Source organism: Malania oleifera, chromosome 1, assembly GCF_029873635.1.
Source record: "Malania oleifera isolate guangnan ecotype guangnan chromosome 1, ASM2987363v1, whole genome shotgun sequence".
NCBI classification, from domain to species: Eukaryota; Viridiplantae; Streptophyta; class Magnoliopsida; order Santalales; family Ximeniaceae; genus Malania; species Malania oleifera.
The window spans coordinates 125,820,185-125,835,413 of record NC_080417.1 but is presented as its reverse complement, the minus strand read 5'-3'; the positions used below and the strand labels follow the sequence as shown (position 1 = coordinate 125,835,413).

At 36.0% G+C, this 15,229-nt stretch overlaps 2 protein-coding genes across 3 annotated transcripts in view; both read right to left on the bottom strand.

Annotated features, from left to right (window-relative positions):
- Positions 1-4,977: 4,977 nt before the first annotated feature.
- Positions 4,978-5,976, bottom strand: LOC131165583 (uncharacterized). The gene is made up of 3 exons (XM_058123514.1): positions 5,722-5,976; positions 5,566-5,615; positions 4,978-5,382 (listed from the first exon to the last, which is right to left on the bottom strand). Exons 1-3 carry the CDS (start codon positions 5,918-5,920, stop codon positions 5,305-5,307), a joined length of 327 nt encoding a protein of 108 aa, XP_057979497.1. The 5' UTR covers positions 5,921-5,976; the 3' UTR covers positions 4,978-5,304.
- Positions 5,977-7,724: 1,748 nt separating this feature from the next.
- LOC131165568 (ribokinase) overlaps positions 7,725-15,229 on the bottom strand; it is a 28,171-nt gene continuing 20,666 nt past the window's right edge. Inside the window, exons 2-4 of one of the 2 annotated variants that reach the window (XM_058123495.1) lie at positions 12,358-12,543; positions 8,179-8,374; positions 7,725-8,090 (exon numbers count right to left, since the gene is read on the bottom strand). In XM_058123495.1, coding sequence (XP_057979478.1) covers positions 7,987-8,090; positions 8,179-8,374; positions 12,358-12,543 — 486 coding nt within the window. In that variant the 3' untranslated portion in view covers positions 7,725-7,986. The remainder of the gene's footprint in view (positions 8,091-8,178; positions 8,375-12,357; positions 12,544-15,229) is intronic. The other variant, XM_058123502.1, reaches the window with a different exon arrangement.

Sequence of the window (15,229 nt, the reverse complement as noted above, 5' to 3'; positions counted from 1 at the left end):
TTGGGAAATTATCATCGAGAAAATGGAATTGTTTATCAAAGTTCTTGTTTGGATATGCCTCACAAAATAGGGTTGCTGAACGTAAGAAAGGCATATTCTTGAAACAGCTCGAGCATTGATGTTCACTACAAATATGAAAAAATATTTTTGGGGCGATGCCATTTTAACAACTACACATCTCATTATTTGAATGCCTAGTCGAGTTCTTTCATTTGTCACTACTCTCTAAAAACACTAGAAATGGTTTCCCAACACTCGACTTCACTCCAATCACTCTCTGAAAATCTTTGGAAGTACTACATATGTTCATGTTCATGCTCACAATCGAGATAAATTGGAACCTCGTGTCATTAAGTGCGTTTTTATTGGTTACTCTCCTACTCAGAAAGGTTACAAATGTTATGATCCTGTCACAAAAAAGTTTTTTGTTAGCCTTGATGTCACGTTCTTTGAAACCACTCCTTACTTCCCAAAGCACTCTCTTCAGGGGAGAAATGGAATGAAGATCAATTCTTTGATTTCCCTATTGATGAACATGTGTCGCATACTGAGTCTACCATTACATCATTTCCTAAGTCTACCATTGCATTATTTTCTGACCTATCATGTACAAAAGATGACTTAACCTAAAGGGGAGATGCAGAAAAACAAAACAACATAGAAATACTTGTTTACTCAAGAAAGCCAAACACAAAGAACAGGGGGAATCTTATACCTAAGGTGCCAATAGAGTTGGAACCGGTGATAGCTCTGAGCAACCATGAGTCCACGCCCAATCCCAATCAGGTAAAAGATGGTCATGAGCTCTCTTATGATAAGCGTGTACCTGATGACATCAATTTACCCATTGCAGTCAGAAAACAAACCAGATCATGTACTCAATATCCCTGGTCAAATTACATGTCTTATAAAAGCCTATCTACAGAATATCGTGTTTTTACTTCTAACCTTGACAGGATCAAAATTTGAAAGAATATCCAGGAAGCCTTGGAGATTCCTAAATGGAGGGAAATTGTCATGGAGGAAATGTGGGCTCTAGAATAGAATGGAACTTAGGACGTTATGAATTTGCTGAGAGGGAAGAAGCCAGTTGGTTGTAAACGGGTCTTCATAGTGAAGTATAGAGCTGATGGGACATTTGAACAATATAAAGTCAGAATCATTGCAAAAGGGTTTACACAAACCTATGTCATTGACTACATAGTGACATTTACACCAGTGACAAAATTGAATACAGTTTGGGTCCTCCTGTCCTTAGCAACTAACTTAAATTGGCCACTACAATAACTCGATATTAAGAATGCATTTATAAATGGCGAGTCAGGAGAAGAAGTCTATATAACGATACCACCAGGTTTCAGTAAGAAAGGTGAAGAAAACAGAGTATGTAAACTCAAGAAGTCCTTGTATAGACTTAAGCAATCTCCTAGAGCATGGTTCAACAGATTTGCGAAAGTGATAAAGAATCAAGGATATCGACAAGGGCAATCAGATCACACTATGTTCTTTCAACAACATAAAAGTGGTAAGAAAACAATTCTGATAGTGTATGTTGATGATATAATCCTAATTGGAGATGATGTAGTGGAGATGGAAAGATTAAAGATAGTCATAGCCGCTGAGTTTGAAGTTAAAGACCTAGGACAAATGCGTTACTTCTTGGGAATGGAAGTTGCTAGATTAAAAAAGGGTATCAATGTCTCTTAGCGAAAGTATATCTTTGATCTCCTAACTAAAATAGATATGTTTGGATACAAACCTAGTGAAACCCCGATTGAAGCAGTAAAAAAGGTCGAAAACTGCAGAATACCAGTTGAAAAGAAGAGGTATCAGAGATTGGTTGTTAAACTAATTTACCTATCACATACAAGTCACAACATTGCATTTGCAGTAAGTGTGGTAAGTCAACACATGCATTCACCGAAAAAGACTCATCGAGATGCTGTGTATAAGATCCTCAGCTTGAATGTTTCAATTTTGAAATTTCAATTCAATTATAAAAGCAAATCAAACAAATTTTTCACATCATCTTCTACTTATGAATAACCATGATCTTAAATACCATCTAATATTAATTATAAATTTATCTATATAAATAATAAAAATTTTCAATGAAATTATACTTAAATCTCACCATGATTTTGTGTTGAACAATGCACATAATATTATTCGCAAATTACCTAAATAATATAACTCAATATTACATAAAAATATTACTTATATAAATTATTATTTTATGATAATTTTCATTTAAGTTAAACTAGGAACATGCATGGCACATGTTCTATTGCTAGTAGAGAAAAAAAAAAAAGAACTAACATTGCATTTGGAGAGGTCTTAATTTTGAATTTATATTGAATTTAGATCGATTTTAATATAAAATTATATTAAAATTGTCTAAATTCATTCCATTCTTAATCTAAAATTCAAAATTCATGCTCCTAAATATAAGGTAAATAAAAACCCATATTTAACATTCCAATTCAAAAAAAATAAATATCTTATCTATTTTTTTTTAACCCTATTGAGAGGTCCACTAATTTTAAGGTACAAAAATATTACTTTATGATTTACATAGGACCTCCGCAACAAATTACACCCCCAACCCTTCTCCTATTTCAATTCGAAAATTTCTTCCCCACTAAAACTTCAAAAAAATTAAGAGAAATTGAACCCTAATCGCTACAAAGAAGAGTCAAGGATACTGGGTTTAAGACCTAAAATTCTTATGGAGCAATGATAATATGTCCAAACTAGCATAAAGATGATTTTTTTTAGGAGAAATATTTTGGGAAAAAAGTACTTTAATAATTTATATTTTTTAATTAATATTTTTTCAAAATATTTACAAGAAATTTATATGAAAATGGTCATAACAAATCCGTTTAATATGTATAGAAACAGATATAAAATCAAGGAGACAAAAGACATTAATCCCCCAAAGGTTTGACAAACAAATCAATGATACCCTCTCTAAGGTTTTAAAGGTTTCGGCTTATTAAAAAGATACAAATTTTTCTTGTATTTTGTATAAAGATAAATTTTTAAGAAAATATTACAAATTTTAAAAACAAAATATTTTTATCTTTTTACCGACTTATACATTATTTTTAGAAAAAATAATTATAAATTACTAGAAAGTTGAAACACGTTGATTAGAGCAAGCCTACTTTAAAAAGTGTCCTTTCACACCTTTTTACAAGGACGCATGATTAGAAGAAGGCACCCTCTACCGACAATTAACTATTTCTAAAGGACAAAAAAATAATTATATTCATAGATTTTGCAGTGACATGTCAAGATTATAGCCGTTAAGAGTCTCTTTAAGTACTTCATTTATTTAATTGGTAATTATCAATTTAGGTTTTTGTGTTCCACACCATTTATTTTTCTTAATATTATAAAACTGGTTTTGATTAAAAGAGTTTAGCTATTGTGACAAGCAATGTGTTGGTACTGTTGTAAAAAAATATGAAAACAAAAATTTTTAATTCAAAATTAACAATTAGTTTGATAATTTTCACAATTATAATAAATTAACTTGTTCGTTCATTTAACGGTAATGAAAACATAAAACAGAAATAAGATCAAAAAATCCCTCAAGTGTTAGTCATCAAGCTAAAGGGTTCAGCTCAAGTTGATCCAAAAATTCAATCACTTCATGATTTTTCTTTCGTGAAAACCTCATTAGCTTTGTTTTGTCAATGGGAAACTCATAAACTTTGCTTCCCCATATTTGACAGTGGTCAGGGTAGGGTTCTATTCACTTGTCCATGTAAAAAACAAATGCCCTTGTCATGAGCCACTCCTTATTCCTCTATCATATTGCCTGTGAGACTCCTTGCCATTTGTCCAACTTCAAAGTCTCACAATCTCATCTTCTTTTCATATATTAGAGGTGATCCAAACTTTGGTACCAGCTGGAATGGTTCCTCTTCCTACAAAAGTGTTGAATAAATATTAATTTACTTATTTGTAAGTGCTCGATAGAAGAATTGGAAGTTGAATCTGAACTTTAAATTTCTTATTTCTAAGTGCTCTATAGAAGAATTGGAAGTCGAATCTAAACTTTGTTGCGGTGGTTCATTGCCTAGCCAAGTCCAGACTTCGATTTTACAAGGGACATGAGAATCACGGGATAGTTGTGCGGGGTGTCTCGTACCTTTAAAAAGATAAATAAATAAATTAAAGAATTGGAAGCCCAAAGGATTGAAGATGAAAAGCAAAAATTTTGACGAAAATATTAATAATTGCGCAAAAAAGTTAGACCATGGTTTGATTCGTCTTCAGCAAAAAGAAAAAAGGTGGATTTGTGGGTGACATTTTGCCGTACAATTGCCTTGGGAGAAGTCTGAAAGGAATACTTCTAAGTTTCTAATTATTGGCAGGACACCTATGAAGAAGGTAAAAATGTTGCTTTCAAGAAGACCTTTTCAAAAAGTACTTCGGGACGCATTGCCAAACACGGAATTGAAAAGGAGGGCACATGCTGTGCACGTGAATTGACACTTGATACAATATCTGCATGGGGGGTTTTGTCAAGATTCATGAATAGAGTCATAACTTCATGCCTGTCTGCATTTAGTCCTTTTATCTCAAGCAAACCAATCATCCCTTTCTTTTCTTTTCTTTTCTTTTCTTTTCCTTTCTTTCCTTTTCTTTTCCTTTCCCAGGAGGGAAAAAATGCACCTCCTCACACCAAGCCCTACTTTTCAAGAGTCAAAATTGACAAGTTGGCACAGCACTCTGCCCTAATAATTATCAATATGACTAGCATCTACAAGACTACAACTATGATTATCAATTCATATCTTGGCATCAAGATCCCGACCCAAGCATCAATACAGGATAAAAAATTTCAGGTTTCTTCTCACATATCAACAATATCAAAATCACCATTGTTCAAGACCTTCTATATATAGATACTGCATGACGAAAGCAAGCAAACAAGGTCCAAATTGTGTCAGCTTGTAAGTCTCAGTTTGGCTGCTTTTATACAATATATGTTGGTTGAGCCCAAAATAGCATAGGTATCATTTTCATTTGCTCCCATGTCCAATTCACACAATGACATACACTATATATACATTATGGTAATCAAAACAGTAATAATATAATAACGGTGGCGATGAAACCCAGATAATGGCAACATGGCATATTTTTTGTTGACGAAAGTAGCTTTCCCACTTAACAAGCTTTGTTTATATATATATATATATATATATATATATATAGAGAGAGAGAGAGAGAGAGAGAGAGTCATGGACATATTTGAAATTTGGTTTTGCAAATCCTGTCCTGAGATTAGTTACCGATGGGATTGGGTCCTGAATGCACTTCATGTAACTCTTTCCTCTGCACTTTATCACCTTCAACAGATAACTGGAATGAACCACAAAAAAAAAAAAAAAAAACAAAAACAAAACAAAACAAAACAAAAAAAAAATCAAATCAGAAGGTGCAGAATTCCCCAAAAATAAAAAGTAAAACGAAACCAAAAATATAGGAGCAGAAATCACAAAAGGAACATCCCAAAAATGGAAAGGTGATGCGGTTCTTAATTACCTCGTCTAGAAAACCAATTGTTAATTCTCTCACTTTATCAATTCCAAGATCTAAAAATAAACATAAATTTATCAGTAAGAATATTTTATGTGCACACACACAGAAAGGCAAACACAGTCGTACACAAACAATCATGCACAGAGAGAGAAATTTAACCTTGAAGTTCTCTGATGGCCAAACTTGATTGGGCGAAGAGATCTGTGAGCAAAAGAATGAGGAGGAAAGAACATGAAAAACCTTTGAGTTTTCTCATGGGCAAACTTGAACGGCGAGAGAGATCAAAGGGAGAAAGGATAAGGAGAAAAGCAAGAGGAAGAGTCATGATTTTGTTTTGGGAAGAGGGAGAGGAATACATAGAGAGAGAGAGAGAGAGAGAGAGAGTCTCACTGAACGGAAGCAGGACAACATCCAAGTGATGCTGGTTTTGGGAGTGACTACATGAAAAAATAGTCTCTCAGTGGGTGAGAAGAGACAAGTCTAGTTAATAAGACAGTGGAGTTACGTTTTCAAGATGCGTTTTACACCGAAGCATCCATAGTCTTTGAGATGAAGTGATGGATAAAGATTTGACTCCATATGAGAGATGCTGCTGTAAGCCAGGCTTGCGCTATTAAATGCATATGCAATTATCTCACAACTTGCAGCATCAGCAACTTATCAAATAGGCAAAAATCCCAACAGTGACGCAAAATCTAGAGAAATTTCAACACTGTTCTGTTATTGTATTCAATGTCACTTTCAAGAAGCAAAATGAACTAAGAGAGAGAGAGAGAGAGAATTTCTCCAGTTATTTTTAGTTTTCATATGGATTTTACAACATAGATACAAACGAAACTAGCTGAGAAGGTGCTGCTGCTGCTGGAGGCAGTGGCTGTGGCAGTACAGTGACAAGAATCTGGAGGAGGCATTGACTAATAATGCAGTACCAAACGAAGGGAGAGTTGAGGGGAACATGGTTGTGTTTGCAGTAGGGTGCCCATAAGGGCCATACGTGTGATTGTCTTGCTTTAGTAGTGATGAAATCAAGAAAATAAAGAATTTGCTAATTTAAAAACCGCAATTTTAAAAACCAATTACTTAATATTAAACGTTTTTTCTTAGTTTTTCAATGTTTTCCAGTTTTTCTTTCTTAATTTTCTTCTGACTCACTTAAGGATGTTATTGCTAACATTTTAAACTTATTGATAAAAAGGGAGGAACAAGACACCCCCTTTCACATTTCTTTTTCTTTCAGGTTCATCACCTCCCAAAAGGTGTAAAACTGTACATCTAGGATGCAGTTCAAAATGTTGCCACCAGTCATCAAGGATTCATCATCAAATCATTGCAATAGAATCACAAAATTATTCAATCAAACTTACAAATAATGCATTAGCCTTCATAAGGGTCATTAACCCAAATATATGACAAGCATTCAAATGATTCTCAAATTAGAATGACCATGAAGAATCATTATAATTCCCTTATTAACAGTGAAATTCATTAAAACATGCACTGCATTTTCCTTCCTCAAATTCATTTCACTTTATTTCCATTTGAGCTCTCAATTCAATACAAAATTGCAAGACCAACAAATTTAGTGAGTAATACAGCATAAAATACTTAGGTGAAACTCAATTTTAAAATGGCAATAACAATAGATATTTTTTGGCAAAATCAAATACCTGAGTTAACTGTTCATCAGAAACCAGAAGAAAGTAGTTGTTCTTCTGCAGGAACTAAAAAGAATTGGAGGAAAAGCATGAAAAACCAACCAATAAAAGGGCAACCCGGTGCACAAAGCTCCCGCATATGCAGGGTCCGCGGAAGGGGTGGACCACAATGGGTCTATAGTACGCAGCCTTACCTTGCATTTTTGCAAGAGGCTGTTTCCATGCCTTGAACCCGTGACCTCCAAGTCACATGGCAACAACCTAGCAGCAAAAAAACATAGGGCCAACTTAGCAAGAGAAATACAGGCACTAATAGTACAAAGAATGTGAGAATCACATACCTTCCTCGAAGCTAATGTTCCCATAAAACTTCTCCTGCAAACCTGAAATTCAAAACTGTAACCGCACTGCAACCCATAAAGTTTCAGACCATGCCTTTCACTACTGCTGTGGCTAGTTTTGACTACATTATTTAACACCCATGGAAGCACATTCTCAAACACAAAATTGCTCAAGCTCTTTTGGTGAACTTTATAACTTCAGAATATTCTCCACAGGGAAAGAGAGAGAATGCCAATGATGAGATTATTCCAGAAAATCTCAAAATTTAGTAGTCATGATGTACATCAACAAATTGTAAATTCAATAATACCCAAAATATTGGGACGGGTGGCGGGGGGGGGGGGGGGAGTGAAGCTACTTTAATTTATATTCATGCTTCCATTTATTTGCTTACAAAGATCATACAGAATCTGTGGTAGCCTAAAAACTATAAAGACCCTCGAACAGACTGAAGAAGATTCAAAACTGAATTCCTATCAGGCATGCTTGGAATGGCTCCTTTCACTTGCACGCAAAGAGAAGCAGCTGCAGCTGTTAGTAAGTGGCAAAAACGATTAGGAACTACTCGTCTCATCAGTGCACAAAGGGAAGATTCAGAAATGGACACAACTGCACATACCAGCAAATCTTAAACATTCCTTCTTGGACTTGCCCTCCACAAGAGCCACAGCAAACGCAGCTGTAAAAGTATCACCAGCCCCAGTTGTATCAAGGACTTTTGCAGCTGATATGATGGCTTGTTTAATTGGTTCTTCCCCTTCAACAAATAGAGCCGACCCTTTCGCTCCTAGCTTCACTAGTACTTGCTTAACACCCTGAAAGCAGACATACAGCAATATTTTATGATAATATTCAAACATGTAAAATATGGCACCAGTCTTGATGGGCTTTTCATCAAATCTACATCATTACCTATTTATATCCTAGGTTAGGCTCGTGCACACACAAACACATATGTATAACTACGTGCGTGTGCGTGTGCGTGTGCGCGTGCATTTAATGTCACAAAAGAGTAACAATGTTCCTTAATGCCATAATCTGCTACCCTGTAGATGATAATAAATGGCACAAATAATTGTTTAACTCATTTCATATTCCATGGAAGAAGGAAAAAATGGACGACTCAAACAGTTTCATTTTCATGGCATGTCTAAGGCCCCAAAGGGCAGATTTGAATGTCCTTTGAAGACTGAATGATCCTGTATAATGCTCCACGTATTGAAAGTATATCCATTGTCCAAAGGACATTTACCAGAAATTATGGCATACACCAATTTCAAAATCCATAAAACAATTGGCTTTTTTTAACTATCAATTTTAGTTACCATCTTTTCCCCTTGTCCCCCTTCCCTTTCATGATCATGGATTTGAAATGAAAAAGAAAAATATATATATATACAAACATAATCAATCAGTTCAATTTTCAGCAAGCCTCCATAACCTTAGAGGAAGTGATTTATTAGTTCAGTACCTTTTTTTTGTTGCAAGGTATTATAAGTTCAGAACTTGACATAAGGTAAGACAAAACTTTGAGTGATCCAATTGTTCAGGTGGCCAGCAGAATGTATAGCACATTTGGTGCACCCTTGTGCTGGTTACTCTTTAGACAAAAGTCATGTTAGGTTCAGGGAATGAGATGGGCTGGAAAGAGAGTGGAATAAAAAACTGAACAAAGAGCAAGCGACAGACTTGATTGTACTCCATTCCATCCTATGAACTAAACATGCAAAAAATGGTCAAGGAAATGAAACTATAGGTCCTTCACCACCCCCCCCCCCCCCACCCCCGGCCCCCCTGTTTCTATCCCTTAGGTGGGGAATAGTATTAAATATGGACGGGGTGTTAGAAGAGATTGGATCATACCCCCTGCAGTGGCCCCCAGGAGGACATATATTCTTGCAGTTATATGCACCTAATACTCTACCCATACCATCATCAGGCATGCATGAGCATCTGTATGTACGTGCATCTATCGTATAATAATTCATAATAAATAGTCCGTTCTGAGAGTATTTCAATATATGTTCAATGGTTATAATATTAATACATCAGTAAGGAGCGCTACCTTGCCACTTGATCAGCACGATACCCTGTACTAGGATTGTGTTGGCAGATGAATTTCATTTAGGTTGACTCACTTAGAAATATCAGTATTTGATTGATGCAAGTTTGCACAGTTTATTAGTGTCAGTAAAATTTTCTTTTTGATTAGCCAATGTAAGATTGCATCTGTTATTACTAACTTTTTCCAGAATATGTATTTGGAGGACCACTGTAGACTGTTGTTGGAGGGATTAGATTGGAACCCTATAACTGTTGATCAAATGCATTGATTAGACAGACATTTTGATGAGGAGGAAATAAGGATGATGGTTTTTGGAATGGAGAGGGATAAGGTTCGGAGCCTGGATGGTTCTAGGTAGGGGTGTTCATGCTATTTTAGTGACCAATGAAGTAGTGGAGGATATTCGTGGGAATAAGAAGAGGGGTTCGTCTTTAAACTATATTTAGAGAAAGCCTACGATAGAGTCAGTTGGAGCTTCTTGGATAAGGTCTTTGTGAGAAAGGGTTTTGGTGTGTGTTGGCATCGTTGGATTAGGGGTTGTTCATTCAATGTGCGGTTCTCAGTGATTGTGAATGGTGAAAGAAAATCCTAGTTTAGTGCTTTGAGAGGCATTAGACAAGAAGGCCCTTTATCCCAATTTTTATTTTGTCCTTGTAGCAGATGTTTTGAGCAATTGTGGATAGGACGGTGGAGAAGGCGTTAAAAAGGATTAAATGTGGGGAGACAAGGAGTGGTGGTTTTCCATCTCCAATTTGCCAACGATACCATTTTCTTCCTAGATGATCATAGTCCTTCTTTTAGGAGAATCTTAGGTACTCTCCATATTTTCAATAGGGTGTCAGAGCTTAAAATCAACATGGGGAAGAATGGTTTAGCAGCTTTGAACACGTTGAGTGTGTTAGGAAGTGGGGTATGGTATATTGGATTGACTTTTGACTTACCCAGGCTCCCTTTTGGGGGCGGGGTGGAAAGGAGATGAGAACCCACATGGGACCCCACTATTTGAAGCATTTCATAATTTTTTCTCTTGGAGGTTAGATGGTTAGAAGGGAGTCCTTTTCTCTCTCGGGGGTAGAACGTAGAATAACTCTTATTCAAGCCTGTCTTTCTAGCATCCCATTATACTTCCTGTTTGTTTTTAAGATTCCAATGGGGATTGCCAGCAAGCTTGAGAGGATTATGACAGACTTGTTGCGGTTTGATTTCGGGGGGGGGGGGGGTGATGAGGGGGAGTTATAGGGACCATTTGATGAGGCGGGATGAGGATTGTAGGTCTAAAAAGGAGGGGGGGGGGGGGCGTGGGGCAAGTTGGTGTCTAAAAACACTGCTCTTTTAGCCAAATGGTTATTGAGCTTCCCTCTAGAAGAATCATCCCTTCGGCATAAAGTAATAAGAAGTAAGTTTGCGTTGGATGAAAATGGGAGGGACACCAAAGTTAATTTAAGATTTTCCTTGGGGAGTTCGTGGAGGTCAATTTCTCACTTTATCCTTCATTCACCCCTCACACCAAACTTGAGATGGGGAGGGGTTTTGAATACAGTTTTTGGAAAGACCGGTGGTTGGGAAATGCTTCTTTTTCCACTTCTTTCCCTTGTCTTTCATTTGAATTCTGAGCAAAATAGAGCCATATCTTTCTTGTTGGCGATCTAAGCAGCCCGTTGGTATCTTGGAATCTCCACTTTAGGAGATATCATAAAAATAGGGAGACGGTGGAGTTCTCATCCTTGTTATCTTTATTGAATGGGAATAACTTTTCTTCAGGCAGGGATGTTCATTCTTGGTCTTTGGATCAGTCGGGAGTGTATTCTTGCAAATCTTTTTTTGAATTCTTGATCAGTTCCAACTCTTCATTTCTGCTTTATCCTACTATTTGGAAGGCCAAGGATCCCAAAAATTAAGGCTTTTCACTAGGCTGGTTGCACTTAATAAGATGAATACTAATAACTAGATGCAAATTAGGAGATTCTTGAAGGCTCTCTCTCTCTCAATGTATGTTTGCTCTGTTTGAAGAACTCCGAGACAACTTCACTTCTTCTCTTGCATTGTGAATTTGCTTGGAGGATTTGGAATAAGCTTTTTGGTATTATGGGAGAGAGCTGGGCATGTCCTTCATTGGTGGAAGTCTTGCTAGCCATTTCTTTCGCAGGCTTTGGTAGAAGGATAGGGCAGCATTATAGAAGTGTGTTACTTTTGCTGTTTTATGGGGAATATGGATGGAGTGTGATGCTTGGATTTTTTCTAGGAAAAAAAAATAGATTGGGAGACAGTTTGGGGAAAAATTCAGTACTTGGTCTCATGTGGTGTTTCAATTATAGAGTTTTAGAGGGGCAAGTTCTCACAAGTTACAAAGAGACTGGAGGAGCATGCTGATTTGTTGATCTCTTCCCTATTTGTTGTTTTTAATTGTTTATTTCTGGTTTGTCCCAGCTTTTCTTTGGAGATGTCTCATTCTCCCTCTTGTAAATTCTCTCCATTAATGAAATTTTCTTTTATAAAAAAAAAAAAGAAAGAAAATCTTTTGATTGGAATTGAATGAAACCAACTGAAATGGAAACCATTCTACAAAACATCTTTTGAACTAATTGCATGTCGCAAAAACAGAAACTTACAGAAATTCCTGGTCAAATTATTATTCCCAGTATTAGGATTGGCTGAACAATACAAAGAGAATATTGATTGGAGGAAGGTCTGACTAGCAATTTTAGAAAAGAATAAATTGATTTTGAAACTAACCATTTTATAGCATTTCACCACCGCTTGACTAATTTGTTCAAAATTTTCAGTTTCAATTCCAGTTAACCGACCAAGTTCAGATTCATTTGGACTCAGTATATCTATGTACTTCAGCAGTTCTAGTGGGATTGGTGAATCCACTCCCCCAGCATCCAAAATCACAGGAACACCGGCATTACCAGCAGCCTAAAGACATGCACCAGATAATGCAAGAAATCATTAGAAATTTAGAAGCAAAGAGATCATTTAAGAAGTAAATTTTAATAGCATAAATATGTAAATTTTATATAATATGGAATCAATTATATACAAGAAAGGCAAGCTAAGTCATTAGGATCAATAATAAAATTCAAAGCATTTATAAAGCACCCACAGGTTTTTGAAAAAAAAAAAAAATGAAAGACAAGAAAAAGAAAATGGTCATAAGGACATTTATTTGAAAAAAAAAAACCTACATGGTAAAATAAATCAAACTACTGGCCAATTTCTATCAGCAGCATCAGCATATCACAGCATGGAAGGTTCATGAGAATCTAATTTTTGGCAACAACTTAAAGCTCAAAAGAAAAAAAACTGATATCTGTGTTCATCATATTTCAAATATGATTCTCAATAATTATAGCCATCAGATATTAATATACTCATCAACCATCATACAATAATACAACCATGAATAAAGGAACAGTTACACCCAAAATCATAGTATGATTGAAACAAATGGCACTTAATGAACTTGCTAATAAATCAGACATTACAAAATAAATACGCAGACAAACTCCCAGGATATAAAACATAAAAATAGAGCTTATGAACAACATATTATTGTATCAAATACAATTTATCACTTTTAACCAAATACTGTTCTTAAGGCCTCCCCCCAATAATCAGATGCAAGTTCTTAACTTCAGTCATGTTTTCAACTTCAGAACTTACATGTACAACAACCACCATTCTTCTTTTAACTTTCGCATGTTTGATTATTGAAAAGGAAAATTCTGTGTTCAATTGAGCAAAATACTCATCTTACACCAAGCTTGTCCCTAAAATATTATACCTTCTCTTCCATATGCAACAACAGTAAAAACAAAGCCTTAGGTCCCACCATGCGAGGTAGCTATATGAATCCTTTTCCACCATAAACATATAAATTATAACATACAAACACAAGTTGAATAAGTACAAATATAGTTGAAGGGCTCTTAGATATCCAGCTTCTGAATTTGTACAGCCGATAAATCTCTCACATCAAAGCAATTTGTACAAATGGATGTTAAACTTATGAGTTCAATTTCCACCTCTAATTCTTGTCTATCATCTTCTCAAGAATAATATTTCAGGTGAACAGAGATTTGATGTTGCCATCTCATCCTGTTCAATACTACTGACTGTCAAAGTATTGTGTGAATGGCCGAATAGTTTGGTCTTGAGTTCTATATATTATATATAGACTTTACAAGAATGCTATACATGGAAAGTAAATAAGTTCTAGCATGATTCTAGTCATATACATGTAAACTATAATCAGTCAAGCCCAATACATGTAAACCAAATATATGCTAACTGTACAAAATAATGAATTGAGAAATAAGGAAATAATTGTGGGCTGAAGTAAGAAAGAAATCTTTTGCTGTTTGCGGTTCCGTTGACAGCCCCCCTCAAATTGATGTGGGTTGATCAACAAGCGTCAATTTGCTACTTAGGAAGCAATGTCAATGACGAGTGAGAGCCTTGGTGAAGATATCCGCAATTTGTAATTTAGTGGAAATATGTGGAAGAGTGATAACACAAGCTTCAAATGCTTCACGGATAGAGTGACAATCGACTTCAATATGCTTCATGCGCTCATGATAGACAAGATTGGCCGTGATCTGGATAGCACTCGTATTATCTGCACGTAGAGGTGTAGGATCAGTCTCAGAAAAATCCAGCTCAACAAGCAAACCTCTAAGCCAAATAATTTCAGGACAAGCAAGAAACATTGCACGGTATTTAGATTCCTTCAATGACTAAAAAACTCTATCTTGCTTCTTACTCTTCAAAGAGATCAATGCATCACCTAAGAACACATGCCAACTAGTGATGGAGCGACGTGTATCTGCATAACCAGCCCAATCAGCAACGCTATAAGCAGCAAGGCAAGTAGAATTGCCTACGGGGAAGAATAAACCACAGGCAAAAGTGCCCTGAACATAGCGTATGATCCTACGGACAGCAGCCAAATGAAGATGACGAGGAATTTGAAGAAACTAGCTGACTTGTCGTACAGCAAAAGAAATGTTTGCTCTAGTAATGGTGAGATAGACAAGACTACCCAACAACTTCTGGTATAAACTAGGATCAACAAGTAAGTCACCCTCCTCTTTGCGAAAGCTTGACATTTAATTCCATGGGAGTATCAACAAAAGTACCCTTCTAAAGGCTAGCTGTAGCCACCAAGTCACTAGCATACTTATGTTGATTGAGTGAAATACCAGAGGGATAACGATTCACCTCAAGACCAAGAAAATATGTGAGAGACCCAAGATCTTTCATATGAAAGGGCTTTGAAAGATGAGTCTTGAGCTGAGCAAGTAAAGCAGAATCGGAACCAGTAATCACAATATCATCAACATAAACCAAAAGAACAACAATACCCATGTCTGATTTCCAAAGGGATAACGATTCACCTCAAGACCAAGAAAATATGTGAGAGACCCAAGATCTTTCATATGAAAGGGCTTTGAAACTTTCATTTGAAAGATGAGTCTTGAGCTGAGCAAGTAAAGCAGAATCGGAACCAGTAATCACAATATCATCAACATAAACCAAAAGAACAACAATACCCATGTCTAATTTCCAAAGAAACAATGAAGTGTCATACTTGTTCTGCTTG